Raw genomic sequence first — 26,935 nt, 5'->3', positions numbered from 1 at the left:
TATATTTTAGTTTATTTTTTTCTTTGATGTTTTTCATGTAATATTTTTCATAATAATATTTTTTATCATTATTATATATTATCACAGCCATGTTTTATATTATATTATTGTTAGACTTGATTTCTCATATTTTGTGTATGGTATTTTCCATGAGCATTTCCACAGATGATCATGTGTTGTTGTTTTGATGCTGTGTGATGTGTGAAGTAGAGAGTACAGGGATTGGTCTGTGTGCAGGTGATGAAGCTGTGCGCTCAGATGGTGGAGGCGGGTCAGAACTACAACTCCTGCAATCAGCTCTTTCTGTCCGGCCTGGCTGAGTTCACAGCGTATCATAAGAGCGACGGTGTTATTGTGGTGAGCACTGATGTCTGACGGCTCGAGCTCTCTGATTAGACCGCACATGTTGACCTCTGATTGTGTGTGTTTCTGTAGAACTGTCTGCGTCAGTTCAACCAGGGCCTGCAGGAAATGATCCAGTTTCAGACGGTGAGTGTGTGTTAGATGCATCGTTCTCTTTGTGCCTGTGCAATGCATTTATACATCATCTGAAAGCTGAATTAATAATCTTTCCATTGATGTATGGTTTGTTCGGAGGACAGTATTTGGCTGAGATACAATTATTTGAAAATCTGGAATCTGAGGGAGCAAAGAAATCTAAATATTGAGAAAATCATCTTTAAAGTTGTTTGAATGAAATTCTAAGCAATGCATATTACTAATCAAAAATTTAGTTTGGATATATTTACAGTTGGAAATTTACTAGATATCTTCATGGAACATGATCTTATCTTAATATCCTAATTATTTTTGGCATACAAGAAAAATCTATAATTTTGACCCATACAATGTAATGTTGTCTGTTGCTACAAATATACCCAGAGACTTCAGACTGCTTCTGTGCTCCAGAGTCACATATGTGCATTAAAAATGATGTGTTTCCTTGCAGATGCTGTTTGATCAGACTCAGAGAGCCATTACCCAGCAGCTCACAAACCTGCTTTCACAGTACGACACACACACACACACACACACACACACACACACACACACACACACACACACGTTTGTTTTTGTGTAAAGTGTGTTCATCCCATAGGTGTAATGGTTTTTATACTGTACAAACTGTATATTCTATGGCCCTACACCTAACCCTAACCCTCACAGGAAACTTTGTGCATTTTTACTTTCTCAAAAAAACTCATTCTGTATGATTTATAAGCGTTTTGAAAAATGGGGACATGGGTTATGTCCTCATAAGTCACCCTCTCCTTGTAATACCTGTGTCATACCCATGTCATTATACAGAGTTGTGTCCTGATGTGACACACAAACAAGAGCACACACACACACACACACACACTTTCACTGCACTGAAGCGTATGGGTTTGTTCTGTCGCAGGTTTCTGCCGCAGATTCGTGAAACTCGCCGTGAGTTCGCTCGGATTGGAGAAGATCTGGAAACCGCAGTGGTGAAAAACGCTCAGGTCAGTCGACTCAAACCCGCTGACGCTGAGCGAGCCACTCACCTGCTGCTCGCAACACGCAAATGTTACCAACACTTCGCCCTGGACTACTGCCTGCAGGTACATTACATATTCAGACGTGTGTGACCCTGGAGCACAGAACCAGTCATAAGGGTCAATGTTTCGAAATTGAGATGTGTGCATCATCTGAAAGCTGAATAAATCATCTTTCCATTCATGTATGGTTTGTTTGGAGGTAATAAATAGTTTTAATAAATAAGTTTTATCAGACATGCATATATACTTTTTATACATTTTTAAGTTTGAGTAATTTTAGCACATCAACTTAAACTGAACATTATATTACCTTGCAGCTAGATGGGAAAATAAATAGAAGGTTTACAATCATAAAATAAATAGTAAATAGTTGTTTTGGCTATTGCTATAATTTTTTTTGTTTTTAGAAATATTTCTATATAGTGTTTCAGTGTAGTACATCATCTTAAACTAAATTGAAACTGAGAAATGTTAATGTTTCTTGGACAATTAGATGGAAAAAAACTAATTTAAGTTTTTTTTTTAATGTTTTTATTTTACATATTTTACATTTTTATTTTAGTAAAAATATTAGTAATTTAGGTTTTTGGGTTTGCCAAATTTATTTATTTAAAATATTTTACAAATTATTTTATTTAGTTATATATTTTATAATTTTACTAGGGAGACATTTACCTTGAGAAATATCTTCAGAACAAAAAAAAGAATATATATATATATATATATTAATGTTTATTTAAAAAAAATTTTTTTATTTGAAACTATTTAGGAAAACTGGGTTAAAGAAAAAAACCCATTTTTTTTTAAATTCATTCATTCATTCGGTTTTTTTTGTTTTGTAGGGAGAAACTAAATATTTAGTATTTATTTAATACATTTTTAATTGTTTTATTAGGGAGAAATCACCCAGATAAATTCCGCTCGAGTAAAAAAAAATATATATATTTGTTATGTCTATCTTATTCATTAATTTCATTATTTTAACAGGGAAAATTTTCACCAAAGATTAATATTATTGTTTTTCTCCTTTTCTTGCAGCTGAATAATTTCAAGGTCCAACAGAAGTTGGATATTCTGAATTCGGTGAGCTGTCAATCAGAAAACTGGTTTTGTAAATACAAGAACATCTCATAAACAGACTAAACTCATCGTCGTTGTCTCCCTCAGGTCTTCTCGTATTTTCACGCTCAGAACACGTTCTTCCATCAGGGATTCGATCTGCTGAGAGATCTAGAACCCATGATGAAGACGATGGCCTCACAGGTTCATGAACACAGAATAAACACCTTACACACACACACAGTGTTTATGGATACTGGAGTTTAATATGAGTAATATCTTTGTGCAGCTCTCTCAGCTTTCATCTGACTGCTCTGCCAAGAGGAAAGACCTGGAGAACACACACCTGCTCGTCCAGCAGAGAGTGAGATCATAACACTCCATTATAACCAGAAAAACAGACTTCAATATTAATAACATCATCATACTTCAGTGGAATGCTCTCTGGAATGAGAACTTCACACGTACTGCAGAAAATTATTTAATTACAATGCATTTTTGTCTTGTTTTCAGTTACAAATGTCTAAAAATGTTTCCATCGAGATGCATTTGCTTGAGAAGCAATGAAGTGCATTCGTGCGTAAGACAAGAACACAAATCTTTCAGTGAGGCGAGAAGAATAAACCTGATTCACAGAGAACAAAACAAGATTGTTTTTCTGGCCCCACTGACACATTTATTCTTTTTTCTTCTTGCTTTAAGCATTAACTCTATTTTGAACAATTTATCACTATATAAGACTTGAATCAGCTTCTCAAGTAACTATCAAGTATCTTTTAAGGAATATTTTTAATTGGTTTAGATATTTGTAATAGAAAAAAAAGATAAAAATAGTTTTTGCTGTAATCTGATCTGGACCCACAGATATTGACTATTAAATGGCTTATTATTATTTTTATATATGTATATTTTTTCCCTATTTTTCCTAGTTAAGTATAATAATATAATAGTAAAATAAGATACGTTTATATATATATATATATGTGTGTGTGTAACTATTTTTTATATATATAATTATTTTTATATATGCATATTTGTTTTCCTATTTTTCCTAGTTGAGTATGATAAAATCCAATGTATTTATTTATTTTAACTTATCTTATTTTACAAATTTTTTTTTGTTGTTTTTTTTACATTTCTCAACTTTAACTTTAATTATTAAAATAACTCCGTAAAATTGTAAATGTTACATTTTATTAAAAAAACTATCTTAAGGAATATTTTGAATTGGTTTAGATATTTGTAATAGAAAAAAAGAGTAATCTGCAGTAATCCGATGTAGACAGATCTTGACTAATAAATAGCTTATGTACCTATAAGTCGCACCCGAGTATAAGTCGCATCAGTCCAAAAATACGTCATGATGAGGAAAAAAACATATATAAGTCACACTGGACTATAAGTCGCATTTATTTAGAACCAAGTACCACGAGAAAACATTACCGTCTCCAGCCGCGAGAGGGCGCTCTGTGTTTTCAGTGTAGACTACAGGAGCACTGAGCAGCATAGAGCGCCCTCTGGCGGCTGGAGACGGTAATGTTTTCTCTTGATTCATGTCTCTTAGTTCATTTCTCTTGGTTCATGTCAAATTAATTTTGATAAATAAGTCGCACCTGACTATAAGTCGCAGGACCAGCCAAACTATGAAAAAAGACTTATAGTCCGGAAAATACGTTATAACAATGGATATTATAGTTAATTAGATAGAAAAATTTATTTTTTCCCCATATTTTTCCTAGTTGAGGAGTTTTTTTTACATTTCTCAAGTTTAACTTTATATACTAAAATAACTCCGTAAAGGTGTAAATGTTACATTTAATTTAAAAAACCCCACAACAAAGTGACTAAAATTTGAATTAAATTGAAGTGAAAGCAGAAAACGTAAAAAACCTTGAATATGGAACAAACAGATGAAAGTAAATGAATAGTGTTTTGACGAAGAGTCTGTTTTCAGGAGTGTGTGTGTAATCTGGGTGTGTGTTTGTCAGGACGCGTCTGGAGAAGCGCTGATCGTCTGTAACCCGTCTGACGGAGGAACCATTCAGGGTTACCTCTTCAAACGCTCGCGCAAGAAGAACAAGACCTGGAAGAGGTGACCCAAACCAGCACTGACAGCTTTTATTCACATTTGGAATTTGTGGTATATTTGTTTGAACGTTGCAAAAAATTGTCTTGAATGTTGTTTTTAGTTTTTAATAATTGTTTGTATCATTTTGATTAGTATTTTTTATTTCAGTGTTAATTATTGGAGCTCGTCAGGTTGAATATAAAAAGTGAGAAAAATTGCCCTGGCAGCTAGCTGAAATGAAACAAGTAAAAACAATGTTGTGTATTTGATTTCAAGTACCAGAAATGATGCAGTGATTTGAGTTTGTTAACTGTCCTAACCCTGAAGAGACCGAGATCTGTTGATCAATGTTGAGTGCTGATAAATGATATCTATTTGTATCAATGGTTTCCGTCCGTTCTCAGGTGCTGGTTTTACACTGAAAATAATCAGTTAATCTACTCCAAATCACACAAGGTAAAGCTTCCACATCAGTCTACAGCTGGCTCTTCATGTTACTTCTTTCTCTTTACATTGTGTGTGTGTGTGTGTGTTTGTGTGTGCGTTTTTGTGACGTGTGTATATGTGTGTGTGTGTTTATGTACATGTGTGTTTTTGTGACGTTTGTGTGTGTATGTGTGTGTTTATGTACGTGTGTGTGTGTTTTTGTGAGGTGTGTGTGTGTGTGTGCGCATTTGTGTACGTGTGTGAGTTTTTGTGACGTGTTTGTGTGAGTGTGTTTGTTTTTGTGACATGCATGTGTGTGTGCGTGTTTGTGTGTGTGTGTGACTTTGTGTGCGTGTGTTTGTTTTTGTGATGTGCATGTGTTTGTGTGTGTTTGTGTACGTGTGTGTGTGTGTGTTTTTGTGACATGTGCATGTGCGTGTGTGTTTCAGGAGCTGCCAGTGGTTCTGTTCGATGATCTGCGTCTGTGTGCTGTGAAATCTCTGGAAGTGATCGACCGGCGTTTCTGTTTTGAGCTGCTGTCAGTGCAGAAGTAAGACGAGGAAACACACACACATCAGTGTGGCTCTGAACTCTGTCAAATGTGTGTTCAAATGTGCTTAACCGATTCAGAGCTGAAAGTGTTATTTTGCAGTCCAGTCTTCTAGTTGAATGATGGCTATTTATAGAGAAACTGTCAGGGTGTGTGTGTGTGTGTGTGCACAGGTGTTGTGTGTTACAGGCAGATTCGGAGGAGCTGAAGGTGGCGTGGATTAATGCTGTTCAGGGTTGTATAGACATGGCCTACCGTGATCAAGTAACAGAGCAAAACTCTCAGGTACAACACACACTTTTCAAAAGATATACTTTTTTGATGAATATCCGTTCATTGATCCAAAGGTTTGTTATTTGCATATTGTGTGTGTTTAGGTGAAGGAGAACTCCGCCCCCACAACTATTCCGGACCCGCCCCCTCACCCCCCCGCTCTGGCCGTGGCTCTCCGTGGCAACGGTAACCAGCGCTGCTGTGACTGTGGGGAGGCGGAGCCTCGTTGGGCCAGTGTTAACCTGGGCATCACCATGTGCATCGAGTGCTCGGGGATCCACAGGTGATGTCTGCCTTTAAATGATGCTCTAGATACTCCACCATCGAGTGTATGACTTATTTGATCATCCAACAACAGATTCTAGATGCTCTTTCTTTAGTATGTCATTAAAGCTGACAGTTGAGTGCATAAAGTGTTGTTTTTCAGTTAATTAAGTGCATCATTCAGGCATTTAAAGTGCACTTTTTCACTATTTATACTAACAATGGCATAGAAGTGTGAGAATTGGGATGCACCTTGAATTTTAAAGTCCAAAAAAACATTAAAACGTATTTTTGTTACTTAAAATAAAACAAACAATAAATGAAATATTTATTTTAACTTATTTTATTTCAGCTAGTTGCCAGGAAAACATTTCTAATTTTCATTCAGTTTAACTTGATGCACTAAAATAACTAAAATGAAAATGAGTAAAAACTGTATAGACGCATATTAAAAAATATAAAGACTAAATTACTAAAACATAAAATAACTAAAATGAAAATGGGAAATATAAATTTATACTTAAAAAAAAAAAAACAACAGCTAATAAAATGAAAATTAAAAATATATAACAATAAAAACTAATTCAAAATAAATTTATAATGATATCTCAGTGGTCCTGGGAAGTTTATTTTCCCATTTCATATACTTTCACTGTTTTTAATTTTGTGTAACGATATTATAGTAAATATAAAATAAATGTTTTTGTTGTGTATTAACAGGACACAGCATTCCCAACTTAGAAAGTCTGTAAACATGGATCATTCGTAGTTTTATTAGTAGATACTGAATGGATTTATTTGGTTAAATGTGAGTTTGCTGGTTTGTGTCGACAGGAGTCTCGGCGTTCATCTGTCCAAAGTTCGATCGCTCACTCTTGATTCCTGGGAGCCGGAACAGTTAAAGGTTTGTCATCGTTTTAACTCTCTTTTAGCAAAATCTCCAAAACCTAGTTACAGCAACTATTGCCATTGGTTGATCTGCGCCTATAACTCCGCCCCCACAGCTGCTGTGTGTTCTGGGTAATGAAGTCATTAATGACATTTATGAGCGTAACCCGGCGGATGGACTGCAGAAGCCCAGCGCAGACAGTCCACGGTACGAAACATGTATGTTGTTATACATTAAGCGCTCTGAATGTGTAAATGATCATGTTTACTGTCTCTCTCAGGCAGGATAAAGAAAAGTGGATCCGGTTTAAGTATGTGGAGAAAAGATTTGTGACACGTGATCCTGATGGTCCTGATGCTGGTGAGTGTGTTTGTGTTTATCTTTAATTATCTGTAATAGTCTTTTAATATTATTTTCATATAAAACATCTCATATGCTTTCGATAAACAATTATATTTATATTATTATAAAAAAATAATTATATTATATATATATATATATATATATATATATATATATATACACATACATACAGTACAGACCAAAAGTTTGGAAACATTACTTTTTTTTTTTTTTTTTTAAAGAAGTTTCTTCTGCTCATCAAGCCTGCATTTATTTGATCAAAAATACAGAAAGACAGTAATATTGTGAAATAATATTACAACTTTTAAATAATAGTTTTCTATTTGAATATACTTAAAAAAAATAATTTATTCCTGTGATGCAAAGCTGAATTTTCAGCATCATTCCTCCAGCCTTCAGTGTCACATGTAACATCAGTCGATCACATGATCATTTAGAAATCATTCTAATATTCTGATTTATTATGAGTGTTGGAAACAGTTCTGCTGTCTCATATATTTGATCAATAAAAGGTTAAAAAGAACTGCATTTATTCAAAATAAAAAAATAAATTCTAATAATATATTTTCTAATAATAAACTTTTATTTAAAATAAAGAAAGAAAAAAAAATTACTGACCCCAAATTACTGACCAGTAGTGTATATTGTTATTACAAAATATTTATATTTTAAAAACATAGCTTCTTTTTTTTTCATCAAAGTATCCTAAAAAAGTATCACATGTTCTGAAAAAATATTAAGCAGCAGAACTGTTTCCAACTTTGATAATGAATCATCATTTTAGAATGATTTCTAAAGGATCATGTGATAATGATCCTAAAAATTCAGCTTTGCTTCACAGAAATAAATGATAATTTAAAGTATAATAAATTTAAAAACAATTATTTTAAATTGTAATAATATATCACAATATTAATTATTTTTCTGTATTTTTGATCAAATAAATGCAGGCTTGATGAGCAGAAGAAACTTCTTTCAAAAACATTAAAAATAGTCATGTTTCCAAACTTTTGGTCTGTACTGTATATATATATATATATATAAAATTATATTAAAATAAAGTTTTGATTTAAAATTATAATTTTAATTAATTATTTTTGTATAATTAAAGAAGTTTTTGTTAATGTTTAAAATGAAAATATATATATATGTATAGTTAGAAAATATAATTGCTTTAAATTATTTAATTTTAATTTAAATGATCTTTTACTACTATATCTGCATTTATTTAAAATAATTTAAAATATTTGGTAATATTTTTTAAATATTTAAAATTCAATTATTTAAATGTTCTGTCATTTTAATGAAATAACATTGTAATAGTTAATTAAAGCATTGTTAAAATAAAATAAAATATAATTTAAAAATACATTTATATAATTAACATGCTTCTATTGTCTTCAGTCGCTTTAGATAAAAGCGTCTGCTAAATGTAAATGTTAATATATAACAAAATAAATTTAATTCATTAAAATAATATCTTATCATTAAAATAATACAGTTATTTTAATTTAAAGTAATTTTATAAATTAAAAAACATTTCATTTTAATATAATTTTTAGTATAATAATTATTGGAATTAATTGTTGTCATAGAAACAGCAAAGCTACAGGCCGGTGAGAGGCTGTATCAGGCGTCGCTAAGCGGTGATCTTGTTGCCATGGCGACGGTGCTGGCCGAGGGGGCGGAGGTGAACTGGAGTAACCCTGAGCGGGAGGGACGGACGGCTCTGATTGGTACAGCCATCGGGGTGAGTGACAGCCGAGAGTCTGCGCGCTGTTTAAAGTGTGCTAACGCTAACGGTGTTTCTAATGCAGCGTCTATGGGTGGGACGGTTAATCTAACATCATTCTCTCTTCCGACTGCAGTTACCATCCGCTCTCAATCTCTCAAGTCATGAAAACACTATCTATTTGAGCATGCAACAATATATTTGTGGTACTCTCCCATTGACTGCTCTCGAAGTAAACCCAACTATGAAGACTTCTGCCACTGAGACACCCAGAAATGTGAAAAAGGTCCATTAGCATAGACACTAAATATACAAAGTCAATGCTAAAGAGGCATTACAAGTAGAGATGCACCGATACCACGTCTTCTAGCATTCGGCCGATATTTCGATTTTTGTACTTGCCGATACCGATTACCGATATTTTCATAGCATTTGTAAAAATAAAAAATAAATGTTTTTGTTACTCCCACTGTTCTATTTCCTTGATCATATTTATTTTAATAGCATTCGAGATGCTTCATTATCCAGGATCAGTTCTGTAATCACACCTTTAGCTGTAATAATGCAGCCATGAACTGTGATGAAAATATTTTCAGAAATATAAGTCGCTTTTTTTCCATCTGAAACGTGTTGCGAAATTTTTTTATTCCAAAGTGACTCATATAATGTAGAAACACTCATCTCAAGATGACCGTGAAGTTGGGTATAATTACGTTTGAAAATAAATGTTGTTTATAGTGAATGTCCCTATAAATGATATTTACTATTTAGTTTTAATCCAAATGATGCATGTGTTAAGTGTTAACAAACAACAATAAAGATCATGCAACAGAAGTGCGCTCTCTCTCTTTCCTTTCCACTATGTAGCTTGTGCATTGATTTACTACAAACTACAAACAGTGATTTCTGTGAGAAAGCATCAGTGCCGGTGCACATTTAAAACTGGTACGTGCAAGTGTTGTGTTTTGGGATGCAGCAACAAACATAGGAGTCTCCATAAACTTTCTCCATCTGAGTCTCTGAAGACACTGATTAAATGTAATTTTCAAAGGAAATATCCTTGAAAAAATCTGTTAAGTCCTCTATATGTTTAGAGCTCAATACCAATGCTTCATGTGTGAATATCAGCTCCAGACAAAGTAAACATCAAGTTTTTTGTTTTCCAAATTGGGGACATCAGAGACCTATTTTTCATCTTGTTATCTTGGCATTATAGGTCACATTTAATGTGTGTGATTATCGGCTTCAGTGACGGTGTGTGTGTGTGTTTTCTCTGGCAGGGCTCGCTGTTGGCATGCGAGTTTTTGTTGCAGAACGGCGCGAATGTGAATCACAGGGATCAGCACGGACAAGGAGCTCTGCACGCTGCCGCCACCTACGGACACACGGGGTACATCACCTGGATTATCAGAGCCACTGTGCACTGAAGAGCTCACAAACATTTATTAAACAATAGGGATGTAATGATTCACTCAACACACGATTCGATTTTCTCACGATTATTTTTTTTTATCAAAATGAGATTGAAGGTTTAAGTTAATGAAAAAGATGTCGTTTTATTAGGCTATTGCTGCACGTTTCTTTGTGAAATTGAAATATAACGAAACTAAACTGAAAATTAAAAAAAAAAAAAAATCAAATAATTTAATTTTACACAAATAAAATAAATCTCTTTATATAAACAAACGAAGGCTTTGTCTGTGCTCTTCACATTTAAAATGAGAGACGAACACCGTATTTAATCATCAAACAAACAAAGATGCAGCGTACATGCAGCAGGAGCAGCTTTTAATCTAAGTTAGACTGTATTTTTTAGAAATGTGAAGCAAAAACAGGATGTTCTGACTTTATTTTTTTTTAAACTATACATAAAACATATCTGAAGGAAACCACAGATGAGCTCTGAATGAGACGTAGATTCTCTCTCTGCCAGCAGGTGGCGCTTATGACCAGCAATGATACAGTGTTTCCTTGGTAACTGAGGTAAACAAAGAAGTTCTGCTTATGAACAGCAATGATACAGCGTTTCCTTGGTTACCCCTGTAAACAAAGCAGTTCTGTGCTTATGAACTCTACTTAATATGTTCAGTCGCAAGATGAACAGGAAATACCACGTAAACTTTTCTAACAACATCAGTTCCCCTCAGAGATACACTCATATAAACTCCTGCTCCAGTTGTATCACGATTTGTTTTGCATCTCAGCCGATTTTAATCATCACATATTTGAATCAATTTTCAACCGGCTCAGGGTTCATCGTTACATCCTTATTAAGCCATTAAAATGAGTCAGTTTTCATTTGATGTGATCTTTAATGTGATGCTGTTCTGTGATTGGTCACTTCAGGCAGGTGTGTCTGCTGCTCAAGAGAGGAGCCAATCAGTATGCAGCTGATGAAAAGGGAAACGATCCACTCAGTATCGCCATTGAAACCGCGCACGCTGACATTGTCACTTTGTGAGTGATCAGAGTGTGTTTGTGTGTGCTGTGTGTGTTAGAAATCATAATTAATGTAGTGTGTGTGTTTGTGTTTCAGGTTGAGAATGGCTCGAATGAATGAGGAAATGAGGGATTCAGAGGGATTCTTCGGATCTGTTGGTGAGATGTTCTTAGCTGTGTTTCCATCCACCCATTTTTATGCGCATTTTGGAATATCTCTTAATATTATAAACTCTTTATTCAATAAATGTGCATAAACTGCAGATGTTTTATGCTATATTCCAGTTTAAACATTTTAATTTTGATCTTTGGATGGCAACATAGCTATTGTTATTTTTTTATTCTATAAAATTCTGTTGTACTTTTTTATTCTATAAAATTTTGTTGTATGATCCAAAGTAACAAAACAAAATACAGAATCATTACAACTTTCTCACACTAACATTCATTCAAAAAAAGATAATAATAGAATGAAAGAACAATAATTATATATATATATATATATATATATATATATATATATATATGGTGAAAGCATTTTAATTCTTAAATAATTTTAAGAATCTTGATTGATTATATTAAAGAATAATTTTAATTAAAATTTTAAATTTATTCATTGTATAATTTAAAATAATTTATTTCTATTAAAAGTGAATTAATATAAACTATTTATAATAGAAACTATTATTGTAATTAAATAATTCTATATTAAAATGTACATTATTTTAATTACAAATATTTTAGTTAAGAATAAAAATCAATGTTTTATTTATATATGCATACATAAATGCAAACAAAAAATATGTAAAAAATAATATTAATAATAGCAATAATAACAACAACACAAAATACAGAAAGATTACAACCTTACCATACCAATGTATACTGTATAACGAAGTTAAAATAATAGTAATAATGGAATAGAAATCAATAAGTGTGTGTATATATATATTTTTATATATATATATATATATATATATATATATATATATATATATATATATATATATATATGGCAGCAGCAGCCTAATCATTAAAATTAACTATATAAAACTTTTATTATTTTAATTAAAATTATTTTATTATTCAATACTATTGTTTATTTATATATATACACACACACAATTACATTTGAATGTTTAAAAATTATTAAAGAAAATACTTATAATAAATTAACAAAAAATTTGTTATGTTTATCAGAACAGTATCTGCTGTTGTTTAAAAAAAATAAGTTTTCACATCATTCGTGTACAGCCTTCAATATTTAACATTCCAGAATTTCTCATACTCCGCAGAAAACCACAATCAAACGTTCTGTTTACAGTGAAACTATATTACAACAACACGCACAAATCCTTCTGGTCTCTTTTCCTCAGGAGACGATGAAACATTTCAGGATATTTTCCGTGATTTCAGTAACATGGCATCAAACGACCCAGAGAAACTCTCTCGCCGTCAGTTCCTCCGCGGCTCCGAGGATGAAGAGCACGACAAAGAGGAGAAAAACTAGAGAGGGACCGGAAGGTCAGAGGTCAAGTGAGGTCACTATGAGATAAGGGAAAAAAAACTAAAGGGGGAAACCTTAATGTTACAACTAGTTAAAAACTAAACGTCTGTTGTGCATCTCTGAAAGAGAAGCTGGATGTAACACTGAGTGTGTGTGTGTGTGTGTGTGTGTGTGTGTGGTGATCTGGTCCAGCTCATTTCATCCACACTGACTGTTCTCCTCCTGATTTTAGGCTGTGCTGTTGGTTTTACTAAAGGCTTTTGACCTGTTTTTATATCGTGCTACAGTAAAACACGCTTCTACACTGAACTTTGAAGGAAATGCTCACTTACAGTGAATATTTAGGATACCGAAGTCAACATGAAATCATAACTGACCGTTTACTTTCTTAATGCATGTTACTGGTCTCACTGTGAACGATTCATCAGTGCATGCTATTCTTTATGCATTATAAAAATGTATTAACATCTTTCGTTTCGGCTCACTAGTCCTTATTTTTCAACTTTCTGTAATATAGAGACACTTCATTATCCACAGCTTCCTTATGGATAAAATTAAACCGTTTGATGGACTGTATCTTGTTTTATTGAGTATGTGTCTGATTAAGAAAGTCAAATGGATTGGGAATGCAGTTTCGTGTTGACTTTAAATCCACACTTGAAAAAAAAAATTCAAAAACAGTTATAGCAGTTAATATCATGTGAAGCACAATATATTACTATCATTGTTGATGTCTTAAAGTCTGTGTCTTATTCTAACTAATGGATTAAAAGCTATTTAACTATGAAATCTGTGCAGTGTTGTTGTTTTATTAAATACAAAACCCAAAACTACACTTTTGTTTGTTGCCCGGTCATTTTCAGTTTCATATTTTCATAATAAAAAAACATGTTAATTAAATAAAAAAAAATACTAAAAAATGTGTATTTGTTTATTTGTTAATATATTTATGTAATTTATTTAATATAAACAACAAGCATCTGAACTTCTGAAAATCAAACAAATATTAATTAAATCCAATAATCAGGAATCTCAAAAGGATTTTTTTTAATTAGTTGCCAAATTCCTAAAATGTTTTATATATATATATAGTTATGAAAATTACATTGTAAATGTATTTTAAATTATTTAAATTAAGTTATGTTATTCAACCTAAAATAATAAAAAGTATTTTATATTATTAATTAAATATAAAATATATTTTATTTAAATTTGATTTTAAATGTCAAATTTAATTATTAATTAAATATTGTAAACACTGTAAATTTAATTAATTTACAATGTAATTTTCATAACTATATAGTTATGAAAATTAAATTGTAAATGTATTTTATTTAAATTATTTGAATTAAGTTATATTATTCAAACTAAAATAATATAACTATTTACATTTTTTTAAATAATTGATAATAATAGACGCAGCTCATTCGTTTTTTTTTTTTTTTTTTTTTTTACATAGAATGAAGAATATATATATATATATATATATATATATATATATATATATATATATATATATATATATATATTCACACACACACACACACCCAAACACACTACATGTTAATGCAAACATGATTTCTAAATGTGAAATTATTTTTATAAACTAGACCGGAGTATTTGGCCCCCGGCTGTTTGCGGAGCCCCGCCCATTCAAATGACGCTGTTTTTACTGACGTAATATTAAAGCGTCGGCGCGTCTGCACGCATGCGTCCCAGAGCGGCGACGACACCATTTTAGAGGAGGAAAGGAAAACAGGGACAGATACTGACAAACAGTAACAATATAGCAGCAGTTTAAGTGATAAGAGCTCATGTGTGTGCTGAGAAACCGGGACAGATAGAAGATCCCCGCTGATCCACAGAAGAGCCGGGCTCCGATATCAGCTCCGCGTCTGTTCGGGGGTGTGTGTGTTCGGTTCTTTCCTCGGTCCAGATGGATGAAGACGAGGAGATCCACTCAGGTACCCTATAATTAAAGTACCAAGATATTTCATTATTTTTTTATATATTTTTTTTTTGAACAAACGCAATGGTAATAATACCCAGGGCCGTCGCAAATGAGGTGAACGGCGGTGACGGTTATAGGCCCCCCGCGATCTCAGCCGTCGGGATGAGGCCAATTTAAAAAGACGCTGAGACCGTTGACAAGCCACTACTGCGCGAGGTCACGAAATTATTCAAACACAAGACGCGCGAAAGATCGACTGAGTGGCTGTGTTCGGTGCGCGCGCGCAGAGAGAGCCGCCTCTCACGGACAGCAACACTGAACCCAGCTCTCTGCCTCTTCTTGATTTTGTACCGACAAATACAAACAAAATATGTACTAAAACCCGTCTTGGAAAGTGTGCTCGAAAAAAAGCTATCGGTTATGTCTTAAGTGGAAGTAAACGGTTTAGAAATAAATCGGATGTTTATCATTATAATGGATGCATAGTCTCTTAAAGGGATCGCGCCTATTTTGCTAGTTAGCTGCTGTAATGTTAACCCCATAAAATGAATGAAAGAAAGAAAATCACTCACTGCTCTTGACTGAATTACTTTGTGGTTTAACAAGAATTTATCCACAGTCAAACTATAATTCATTTATGTAAGTGAGTATAGCTAAATAACAGCAAACTGTGACACATTATACGCCAAAAATTCTTCATACAGTGGACTACTAGTGAAATTGATTAAAATTGGGGCCAAAAATTATTCCAACACCTTGACCTGACCATGTTTTGCTTTAGGTTTTTTCTTCTTCTTCATTTTGCAACCTTTTCACACCATAGACTGAACAAAATTAAGCATTGCTTTGGAATTGTTGAACAAAGTATTCATAGATGTGTAAATATTGTCATGCTAACAGCTGTCTGAAGTTTTGGTTGATTGTAATCCATTAAACACCTTTCTATCAAAGTTATCTGACATTATCAAGATGAATTTGTTCTGACAGTTTAACTCTTGAGTTCTTGTCATATTTTATTACCATTTTCTAAACCATAGCAAATAAACTTTGATAATGTGAGAAATGTTGAAGGTGTCTGAATATATTTAGGTTTGCTTTTATATGTAATTATTACATTGTAGACTACATTTACTTATTCTGTTTCTGTACCTGGACACCTACAAACCTGAAAAAACCTAAACCTTGTGTTAATAGCACAAATAAATAGACTAACATACAAATTAAACAATTTCAAACTGGACCCACTGGTACTGACCTCTGGTAATGCCATGTTTTTGGTCATTTACACTGGAAAATTGTGCTGTATAAATGGTGCACCATGTAAATACCACGGTGTAGGAGTATGATAAACATGAGTTACCATATAATGCATCAAAGAATCAAGGATTTGTCTTTGTTCAGATGATGGCAGCGCTACTCCAGTCCAGGACGAGCAGGAGGAGGCCAGACCCCGATCACCACCGTCTGAGGTCCGTCTGATGATTTGGGTTCAGTGCTTGACCTCAAGAAATTGTGCACCCAAAACTGAAAATATATTGGTCATTAGGTCATCCACGATTAGGATGAGTTTGTTTCTTCACAAGGTTTGGAGAAATCTAGCATTACATCAGTGTTTGATCAATGGATGTTTTGCAGTGAATGGGTGCCGTCAGAATGAGAGTCTAAACAGCTGATAAAAACATCACACCACTCCAGTCCATCAGTTACATCTGGAGAAGACAAAACCGGAAAGAAATCTGCACAGATCAAGCACCATTTAAATGGCTCTAAGAAATATATGTCTGGATTTTGATGTGAGAGACAACAAGAGACTTTTTCACTGGAGGAAGTGTTATTATGGATTATGGACTCCTATTTTAATGCTGGATTTGTTTCAGCTTTTGTCTTCTCCAGATGTTAGCTGATGGACTGGAGTGCTGTGGGTTATTGTGATGTTTTTATCAGCTGTTTGGACTCTCATTCTGACGGCACCCATTCACTGAAGAGCATCCATTGATGAGACACTGATGCAGTGCTAAATTTGCTACAAAATGTAGTACATGTCAGTAGATAACATGTTTTTGTTTAAAATATGACTGCATTTTTTTTTTCACTATTTATGTAAACAAAAAGTGGATAGTGCTGCTAATTTTATTTGTTGGCTTTTCTCCTAAAACTTGACTAAATGATTTCAGCTTGTGTTTCAGTACTTTTTTGATATTTCCAGCTATGTTTGCAAAAGTGTGGAACATTTCTGGATAATCCTGGAAAGTTTCCAAAATTTCTGGAATATTAACGAAATTTACTGGAAATGTTCCACCTTTATGCAACCCTACTTCCAGCACATATTTAAAAACGCTGTTTATAGCAGTTTGGATTAATGCAGTAATATAAATATAAATATATATATATATATAAGAAGTATTGTATAACATTGGTAGCTCTCGGCTGCTTTCATTCTTTAAAAGTAGCTCCCGGATGATATAAGGTTGGAGACCCCTGGTTGAAACGCTGTTTTCTGATTGATGTACTCGTGCAGGATGAAGGCAGTGATAATGAGGACGCCGTTCATGACAGGAGGTCTGAGAACGCAGACAGCGGCTCGGACCACGAGGCTCATGGAGGAGGAGATGCAAGCGATTCGGAGCCTGAGCCGCTGCGGCCCGCAGACAGTGATGAGGATGAGGAGGGCAGCTCTCCTGTGAAGCGAAGAGTGAGCACCTCGGACATCGAGGAGGAGGAGAAACCACTCCCAGCCAGCGACTCAGAGCCGGAGGAAACCGAGAAGAAACACAGCCCTAAATCAGACGCAGGCAGCGATTCGGATGAAGACAAACCCAAACAGAAAACTCTGAGAGACTCTGATGCGGAGGAGGCGGAGGAGGAGGGAGGGAGGAAGGAGGAGGAGGAGGAGGAGGGAGGGAGGAAGGAGGAGGGAAAATGGAAAGCTGTGATGAACTCAGACAGTGAAGAGGAAGAGGAGAGACCGAAACAGGAAGCAGGAAGTGATGAGGATGAAGGGCCTAAACGACAGGCTCTGGCCAGTGATGATGATGACGAAGATGAGAAGCCGGGTATGTTTGTTTACTCAGAATGAAAGCAGAAACAAGTATTAAATAATAATAAATGCTCAATTTTATTAAATTAATTTGAGATATATAATATATGTATAATACCATTTATATAATTATAAAATAAATGTTTTTGTGTGTGTCCATATGTATGTATGTATTATATTTTGAATTCTTTTATAGTGATGTTAATTATATTCAGCAATATAATATGCTATTTTAAGTTGACTTAAATTTTAATAATGTTATATATTTTTAAGAATCACAACTTTGATTAAAAATTAGAAATGATTTTATATATGTATTCGTTTTGCCTTTATATATTATAATATACATTTATTATTATGATTATTATGGCTTATATTTTAATATGTGTTTTAATCTGATTTCAATTTAGATTTATTATTGTTAATCATAATGATAAAATGAAGTTTTTAAATGAACTTTCACTGGTTTTGGTTGTGAATTCTCTTCCAGTGAAGAGGAAGAAGGCTGTTCTGTCAGACAGTGATGAAGATGAGGAGAAAGGTAGAGTTACAGTTTGTCATTAACACTCGCTGTATGATGTCACCTGATGATGATGATGGTGCTTGTGTCTCTGCAGAGGTGAAGAAGAGCAGGCTGGTGTCTGATGAAGACTCTGGCAGTGATGAAGGCTCTGGAGCTCCTGATAAGAGTTTAGCAGCTAAACTGAAGGAGCTGGGCTCAGACAGCGAGGATGAGGAGGACGCGATGAAGAGAGATGCAGGGAAGAAGGACGAGAAGACTCTGTTCGGCAGTGACAGCGACTCCGGTGACGACGAGGAAGAGTCAGTCATCTGTCTGTCTGCCCGTGTGTGTGTGTGTGTGTGTGTGTGTGTGTGTAAACATCTCTTTCTGTTCCTCAGGAAAATGATCGCAGACATCTTCGGAGAATCAGGGGATGAGGAAGAGGAGGAGTTTACAGTAGGCACACATTCATATTTTGATTTTGGATTTGCATTTGTCTGTCTTTCTCTGTCTGTCTGTCTGTCTGTCACATCACAGATGTGTCACATCACACACATCACTTTCTCTTGACCTTTGACCCGGTGTGTGTGTGTGTGTGTTCAGGGCTTTAATCAAGAGGAGCTGGAGGCCGAGCGGCCACAGTCTCAGGCGCCAGGACACAAGGGACTGGAGAACGACTCTGATTCAGATGAAGATGTGGACAGAGGAGGAAAAGAGTAATATCATACTCGCAGCAAACAGGAAGTCAATTAAGAGACTCCTGCTGTTGTAAAGCCTTGTGTCTTTACTAGGGATGTAACGATGAACCCTGAGCCGGTTGAAAATTGATTCAAATATGTGATGATTAAAATCGGCTGAGATGCAAAACAAATCGTGATACAACTGGAGCAGGAGTTTATATGAGTGTATCTCTGAGGGGAACTGACTGTCGTTAGAAAAGTTTACGTGGTATTTCCTGTTCACCTTGCATCAGAACGATGCATATTTAAGAAGAGTTCACGAGTGCAACAATATATTTAAAATTCACTAAGAAAAATACAATGTCTTCAATCTCATTTTTTTTTAAAAAGTGAGAAAATTGAATTGTGAAATCAAAATCATGAATTGAATCGAATCTTGAGTTGAGTGAATCGTTACATCCCTAGCCTTTTCACATGCATGTTATAATCGTGTGTGTGTGTTTCAGCATGTCCTTCATGTCAGACTTCGAGATCATGTTGGCCCGTAAGAAAGCTCAGAGCGGCAAACGCAGACGCAATCGAGACGGAGGGACGTTCATCAGTGATGCCGATGATGTCGTGAGCGCCATGATCACCAAAATGACAGAAGCTGCAGAGGTGTGTGTGTGTGTGTTAGAGAGTCTGGGTTATATATAGCCGAGCGTCTACAGCGTCTGTGACAGGCTGCTGATTTATGAGGAGTTTGGTTACACTACCGTTCAAACGTTTAGGTGCAGAATTGAATGCTTTTATTCATCAAGGATGCATTAAATGAATCAGAAGTGACAGTAGAGACATTTATAATGTTACAAAATATTTTTTCTTCAAATAAATGTTGTTCTTTTGAACTTTCTATTCATCTGTGAAGCCTGAAAACTAAAATGTATCACTGTTTCAACAAAAGTATTGTGCAGCACAACTATTTTCATCATTGATAATCAGAAATGTTTCTTGAACAGTAAATCATCATATTATTCTGATTTCTGAAGATCGCGTGACACTCAAGACTGGAGGAATGATGCTGAAAATACAGCGGAGCATCACAGAAATAAATTACAGTTTACAATATTTTCACACATAAAACAGTTAATTTAACTTGTAAAAATATTTCACAATTCTTTCTGTATTTTTATCAAATAAATGCATCCTTGAGCAGAAGTATAATTTCTGTGATGTTGAAAACGTTTAATAAAATTGAGAAAATTGAGAAATTGACATATTTAAATGGATCAAATTGCAATATGGACTAGTGTCTGTGAATATTAAACCACAAAAAGAAAAAGAAAATGAGATTTAGGGGGGAAAATAGGCCCTAAAAAGTTTAATTTGTTACAAATTTAATAAATTGAGTTATAGAAGTTTCATGATATGAGTCAATTAGACATGCTTTCAACTACATTATTAAAAAGTGTGTGTGTGTGTGTGTGTGTGTGTGTGTTTCAGGAGGACCGGACTCTGAACAGTCAGAAGAAACCGGCTCTGAAGAAGCTCATGCTGCTGCCCACAGTGGTGATGCATTTAAAGAAGTGAGTGTTTCCTCTTCCTCTGAAAGGAGCAGCACAAGTGTGTCTCAGGACAAAAGCAAATCATTTCGATTGGTTTAAGTGTGTGTGTGTGTGTGCAGGCAGGATCTGAAGGACACGTTCATAGACAGCGGTGTGATGATGGCCATAAAGGAGTGGATCAGTCCTCTCCCAGATAAGAGTCTCCCAGCGCTCAAGATACGAGAGGAGCTCCTCAAGATCCTGCAGGAAGTCAGTCTGCAGCTCCTTAAAAATGTTTTATTATTGCATTCTGAGTGTCTATTGAGTTAGATATTGTAATCTTCTACTACTACCACTTTCATTATTTTTCCAGTATTCAAATTTTTTAATCCTAAATGTTTTTTTTTTTTTTTTTGGCGCTATATTTATTTATTTATTTATTTTTAACACCTGATCTTTATTACATTCTGTGTTTGTGTATTGATGCAATGTTGTTTTATTCATTTACTATTTTAAATAGTTTATTTCGATTTTTATTTTATTTTTAATAATTTTTTTACGTTATTGCATTCCATGATTGTTTGATGTACATCAAAAATATATATAATTTTTATTTATTTATTTGTATCCTTTTTTCTGTTACATTCTATGATGATGATGATTAGTGTTATTTAATTTATATATTTTAATTTGTTTGTGTGTTCCCAGCTGCCCAGCGTGAGTCAGGAAACACTGAAGCTCAGTGGAATCGGTCGAGCCGTCATGTACCTCTACAAACACCCGAAAGAGTCTCGACCGAACAAAGACCTCGCGCTCAAACTCATCAGTACGAACACTTTGGCTTTACCACGTCTGAATCTATTTGAGTGTGTGTTCCTGCAGTGATTTGTGTGTGTTGTGCAGGAACAGAACCAGAAACCAAAATTAAATCAAATGTTATAGCTCCAAACAGAATCGTAAATTTGAAATGGCCATTAACTGGTTAATAACACGGTTTTGTCGTTCCATTTAATGTTTAAATTTGCTGTCAACAGAAACACTTGTGAACGGAGAAAACAGAATAAAACTACAGGCTTACATACACAGGAAAAGCCTATATTGGCCTACACATTAATGTATTTCACTTAAATCATTTAAGAAAAAAAATGTGCTGGCTTTCAGTTTGTGACGCGATCCAAAGGTTACAGAAAGGAAAACGAGACGGCAGAAAATAGTTTTCTTTATTTAGTAAAAGCTTTCCAGTTTGATTTATTTCGCAAATCTTGACAGTTTTGAATGTTTTGCTTTGAGTAGAAAATGCTGTATTTTATTATTATTATTATTATTATTATTATTATAGGCTAAGAAAAAGTTTTAAAAATAACGTTATTAACCGGTATTTTTTCTTTGCAAACTGGTTTCAGAACAATTATAATGCAGGCGAACGCAGGAATAGAAAAGTTGAAATATCGATTCTGTTCAGAGTGAACCGATTGGATTTTTTTCCGTTTTCAAGCCCTGGTTTTGTGTGTGTGTGTGTGCAGACGAGTGGTCACGGCCCATCTTCGGTTTATCATCCAACTACAAGGGAATGACGAGAGAAGAGCGAGAGCAGAGAGACCTGGACCAGCAGATTGCCCCGCGCAGACGCCTCAGGTAACACACACACACACTCGCTCAAACGCTCACACATACATGCTCGCAAACACACGCTCACTCACATATGCTCACACACACATGCACACACTCGATCTTACACACACACACACTCACTCAAATGCACACACTGACATGCGCACACACACACTTGCTCAAACGCTCACACTCCCATACGCTCACACACACACGTGCACAAACTCACTCATGCGCGCGCGTGCACACGCTCACACATACACACATACACACATGCTCTCCATCTGTCAATCATATGTCACTCCTCACTGTCATTCTGTCCCTCCTTCCTCTTCCTGTGGTGTGTGTAAGAGAGCCTCAGACGTCTGAGAGACAGGAAGAGCCAGACGTCTTTGCCCCGGCGCGCAGGTTCTGTGTGTGTGTGTGTGTGTGCGTTTGAGCACGAAGCTTCTGGACCGTCTCAAGATCAGTAATGTTTCTAACGCAGATGTGTGTGTGAAAGATAGAAACAATCATTCTATTCTTGTTTTATTGAATCAGATTCTGTTAGATCAGGTGATCTCGGTTCATATTTCATACAGTTAGAATCATGGCTGTGTGATTAATTGAGAAACTGAAATTTTGGTTACGAGTAGTAAATAACGAATACATTTTGCCGGGAAAAGAAAATAATAAATATTATTATTATTATTATCCATAAATTCTATAAATATTTGTATTAAAACAAATAAACAAATAAAACACTACTACTACTACTACTACTACTAATAATAATAATAATTAAATAGTAGATTTTTCTGTCAAGTTGCAATAATTTTTTATTCTAATAATTTTATATTTAATTCTTATTATAGCAAAAACAGTAATTATACTAAAGAATTTATAATTATTAAAATTAATAAACATATATTATTATAGTCATAAATGTTGTTTTTACCTTTAAAACCAAACGTTGTGAAATGTTACAATAATATTTATCTTAAATTGTAGGCTTTTTCTATGTAATGGTGTAACATATTTTTGTTTAATTATATAATGATAATAATAAAATTATATTTAGTTTTATCTCAGTACAACTATTTTATTAGTAGTATTAGAATATTGTTTAAACCTACAAATAAGCACAGCAAAATTAAAGATTTTTTTCGTTTGTTACCTCAATTAAAATTTGATCAGTAAAATTGCTATTATGGAGCAGATTCTATTCAGTCTGATTCAGTTTGATTGGGTTTCATTACTCTACTGTAATTGATCAGTCTGTTCGCTTTGAATCAGATTCTTCTAATGTCTTTCCATTTGTTCAGATTCTGGTCGGTCAGTCTCAATAGAGGAGAATGTCCTGACCTTTAACCTCAGACTCACCCTCTCCATCACCCCATTTTCATTAATTCTAATCTTAAGTGTGTTACACACTGAAGTCCTGTGAGTCTCTGCACTGTGTGTGTTTGCTCCACTAATTCAAACCCGGCGAACGGACTGCATGTTTGCCTGAGAGCATGTGACGCGAGCGGATGCGTGTGATTGGCTCATTCTCAGTCTGCTTCCTCTCACAGCTCAGGAGGACAGACTCCTCGCAGAGATCTGGAGAAAGTGCTCACCGGAGAGGAGAAGTGAGTCTTTCATGGAGCGTTTTCTCTGTTTGAATCACACATAACCGATCATCCCAGTCATATTTCACTTCACAGCCTCAAGACATGTTTACAGATCCCAAATAGATAATAAAAGTGATCACAAAATAAATTACTATAATATTTTATGTATACATATATGTGTGTGTGTGTGTGTGTGTTCAATAATATACATTAATATATTTTATAAGCATTTGTTTTAATAGTTTTTGTTAATCCTAATGAATGTAAATTATTATAATTTAATATATTATTTTAAATATATTTTGTAATTGAATTATTATAAAACCTGTATCATAATTGTATAATTTATTATTTATAAAATTATGATGATTTATTAATTATAATTTGAGTTATAGTTATTTTTGAATTATATTTGAATTATTTATTACAATGAAATGTGCTCACTATATTATAATTTATAAATGCATTATATAAATTGTTTAAATCATTCATTCATTTATTTAAGTTGGGATGATCTGATCTAGTATTTGTGTTCCTCAGGGCGTTGCGGCCGGGTGACCCGGGGTTCTGTGCTCGAGCTCGTGTGCCCATGCCCTCTAATAAGGATTACGTGGTTCGGCCCAAGTGGAACGTGGATGTGGACTCAAACAGAGTGAGTGGGTGGGGCATGTGAGTGGGCGGGGCTTAACTCTAGAGGAATGATTGACAAGTGTCTCATGCTCCGCTAAAGAGAGGGAGGAGCCTGCACAGGAAGCATGAGGCAGCATAAAGAGAACAATGATGCGTAGGTTTTTCTCCTCGTGAGCTGATTGGTGGAGGAGATTTTACTGTTGTGTGATTGGTAGAGGGGCTTTAGGAAGGGCATCAGCCTGCTGGAGAAACACAAGCGGCGTTTTGCGGAGCAGAGGAAGCAGCGGCGGCCGCAGGGAGCTGTGAAAATCAGCATTGAGGGAAACCGGATGCCGCTGTAGTTACACGCTCCTGCCTGAGGGGGCAGTAAGTGTCTGCATGACCCTGCACAAAGCCCAACTAACAGCAGTTACACTGGGTCAATGACTGTAACCAAATACAGAGCAAACGTTTGTGTGTGTGTGTGTGTGTGTTAGAGGGTCTGTGAAGGTCACATGACCACTAAACTCCAGGCTTCATGTTGTTGAGCTGTTGTCTCCGTAGCATGAACGTGACGTGTAATAACAGCTCGGTGGGTTTTAGCTTGGCTTTGATTGAAGTGGAAGACATTTTTATTTTTTTCTTATAACTTTTTTTTTTCTTGTTTTAAATAAATGCAGAAGTGCAATTTAACTGTCTTGTATTTGATTGGAGCGGTTTCCTCTTAATGCAGTTTTTATTTTTTTTCCTAAATTTTAGTATTTTTATTTTTTTTAACTGGTTTGTTTTGGGTTTATAGAAGCAAAGATTTTTTTGAAAGCGCATATTTTTATTTGACTTGATTTTGGTTTTAGTAGTTAACCTGTTTTCCTTTTTTTTTTTTCTTTGTTTTTTTTTTACTTTGTTTATAGTAGGTTTCAGGGTTTTTTTGTTTATTGATTTTAATTTAATATTTTATAATTCAATGTATTTATTACTGTAATTCAAAATGTATAATAGTATTGTGTAATTCATTTTTCAAATTTTATTAATGCTAACTGATGAAAGTGATCATAATTTAATATTAATTATTTTATTATAATTAATGAATTATAGATAAATATTGTATAATTAATTTTGTAACTCATATTTTTGTATTATTTCATTATAATTTATTATTTTATCATACTTATCTCTCTCTCTCGCTCTCAGGCTCCTCTGAAGAAGGGCATGTCGCGTGTGGATAAACAGATGCGGCGTTTCGCAGACATCAAGCGCTTGACGAAGACGGGTCACGCGGTGAAGATCAGTGTGGAGGGGAACCGCATGCCGCTCTGACCTCTGACTCTCCAGCAGACTCCCAGAATGCCTTGTGTGTGTCTGTGCATGTGTTCAGAGTCCAGAAAGCTGCTCTGGCAATGTTTTGGTTCTGATGTTTCTTTCATAATAAAAGAGTTTCCATGTCTGACATTTTACTCATGTTCTCCTGGCCTTTTGCTTTTTATTTGGTTGTTTTCTTATATTTGCCTAGGTTATTAAAAAAATGTTTGGTTTATTGTGGAGGGTGGTTTGTTTCTTTTTTAAAACTGTAACGTAATTTTATTCTGTAACAATGATCAGTGATTCATGAAGACTGTCGATATCAGACATTAACAAGTGGAAAAATAGTACTTACTCAAAAAATAAGCATAACACGTTTGTTGAATTTTTTTATTGTATGAAATTACTTCCTTCGTCACTTAAAGAAAAAAAATTGCATTTCATCACCTTTTTGAGTTATTTGATTTATTGCTCGATGCTTTGTAAGAAAATGTAAAACATATGCATAAATAATTGAAAACACTTAAAAAGATTCCAGTACTTCGCATTAATGAACTACATTAATTAGTTCCTTTCAACAAGAGTAGAACTCGACACTGATTACTGTCACTTTCCAAATCCTTCATCACTTGAATTAAGATTAGAATCATTTAATTCTCAAGCACAACCACCACAAAATCAGACTTCAGTACCTTGTTTTCTTTGAGGCCACTCAAAGGGTTAAATACAAATTTAAAACCATAACCAGAAATAGTTTTGTAGCTATATGATACTGTTTTTGAAATCAAATCTTTGCATAGACAAATGACAATATTATTAAATATTTTTATATCAATATTATTCACAACACTTTCTTAATTAATGCTACAGCATACTATAGTGTTAACTATAGCAAACTGATAAACTGTGATAAATACTGTAGTTTACTTAACTTAGTTTAGTTTTTTTTTACTGTAATTTATTGTAGTATAATATATATTTGTAGAAAACTTAGTAAAGTATTGTATTGTAAATTAATTTGTTTATATAACTATAATT

General features: G+C 34.2%; 2 protein-coding genes across 3 annotated transcripts in view; both read left to right on the top strand.

Moving 5' to 3' along the window:
* zgc:162872 (BAR_ACAPs and ArfGap_ACAP domain-containing protein) overlaps positions 1 to 13,882 on the top strand; it is an 18,127-nt gene extending 4,245 nt beyond the window's left edge. Inside the window, exons 3-22 of the mRNA XM_059513800.1 lie at positions 238 to 357; positions 436 to 489; positions 950 to 1,008; positions 1,403 to 1,586; positions 2,562 to 2,606; positions 2,691 to 2,786; positions 2,872 to 2,946; positions 4,571 to 4,674; positions 5,055 to 5,106; positions 5,526 to 5,626; positions 5,800 to 5,911; positions 6,004 to 6,182; positions 6,998 to 7,067; positions 7,168 to 7,259; positions 7,333 to 7,412; positions 9,011 to 9,165; positions 10,428 to 10,537; positions 11,494 to 11,604; positions 11,684 to 11,745; positions 12,963 to 13,882. Of these exons, the coding sequence (XP_059369783.1) occupies positions 238 to 357; positions 436 to 489; positions 950 to 1,008; positions 1,403 to 1,586; positions 2,562 to 2,606; positions 2,691 to 2,786; positions 2,872 to 2,946; positions 4,571 to 4,674; positions 5,055 to 5,106; positions 5,526 to 5,626; positions 5,800 to 5,911; positions 6,004 to 6,182; positions 6,998 to 7,067; positions 7,168 to 7,259; positions 7,333 to 7,412; positions 9,011 to 9,165; positions 10,428 to 10,537; positions 11,494 to 11,604; positions 11,684 to 11,745; positions 12,963 to 13,096 (1,995 nt within the window). The 3' untranslated portion in view covers positions 13,097 to 13,882. The remainder of the gene's footprint in view (positions 1 to 237; positions 358 to 435; positions 490 to 949; positions 1,009 to 1,402; positions 1,587 to 2,561; positions 2,607 to 2,690; positions 2,787 to 2,871; positions 2,947 to 4,570; positions 4,675 to 5,054; positions 5,107 to 5,525; positions 5,627 to 5,799; positions 5,912 to 6,003; positions 6,183 to 6,997; positions 7,068 to 7,167; positions 7,260 to 7,332; positions 7,413 to 9,010; positions 9,166 to 10,427; positions 10,538 to 11,493; positions 11,605 to 11,683; positions 11,746 to 12,962) is intronic.
* A 904-nt stretch (positions 13,883 to 14,786) lies between these two features.
* Positions 14,787 to 26,052, top strand: LOC132107671 (protein IWS1 homolog). Of its 2 annotated transcripts, XM_059513798.1 has the most exons (15): positions 14,787 to 15,057; positions 16,446 to 16,513; positions 17,563 to 18,097; positions 18,572 to 18,622; positions 18,699 to 18,903; positions 18,982 to 19,039; positions 19,187 to 19,299; positions 19,770 to 19,920; positions 20,746 to 20,828; positions 20,927 to 21,056; positions 21,495 to 21,612; positions 22,310 to 22,421; positions 23,951 to 24,007; positions 24,530 to 24,641; positions 25,790 to 26,052. In XM_059513798.1, exons 1-15 carry the CDS (start codon positions 15,030 to 15,032, stop codon positions 25,913 to 25,915), a joined length of 1,947 nt encoding a protein of 648 aa, XP_059369781.1. In that variant the 5' UTR covers positions 14,787 to 15,029; the 3' UTR covers positions 25,916 to 26,052. The 2 variants fall into 2 exon arrangements, with proteins under 2 accessions (XP_059369781.1, XP_059369782.1); XM_059513799.1 differs by lacking the exons at positions 23,951 to 24,007; positions 24,530 to 24,641; positions 25,790 to 26,052 and adding an exon at positions 22,749 to 22,851.
* The last annotated feature ends 883 nt before the right edge of the window (positions 26,053 to 26,935 follow it).

This window comes from Carassius carassius, chromosome 28 (assembly GCF_963082965.1).
Source record: "Carassius carassius chromosome 28, fCarCar2.1, whole genome shotgun sequence".
NCBI classification, from domain to species: Eukaryota; Metazoa; Chordata; class Actinopteri; order Cypriniformes; family Cyprinidae; genus Carassius; species Carassius carassius.
The sequence above is the reverse complement of the archived record's forward strand: the minus strand, read 5'-3'. Positions and strand labels throughout refer to the sequence as shown.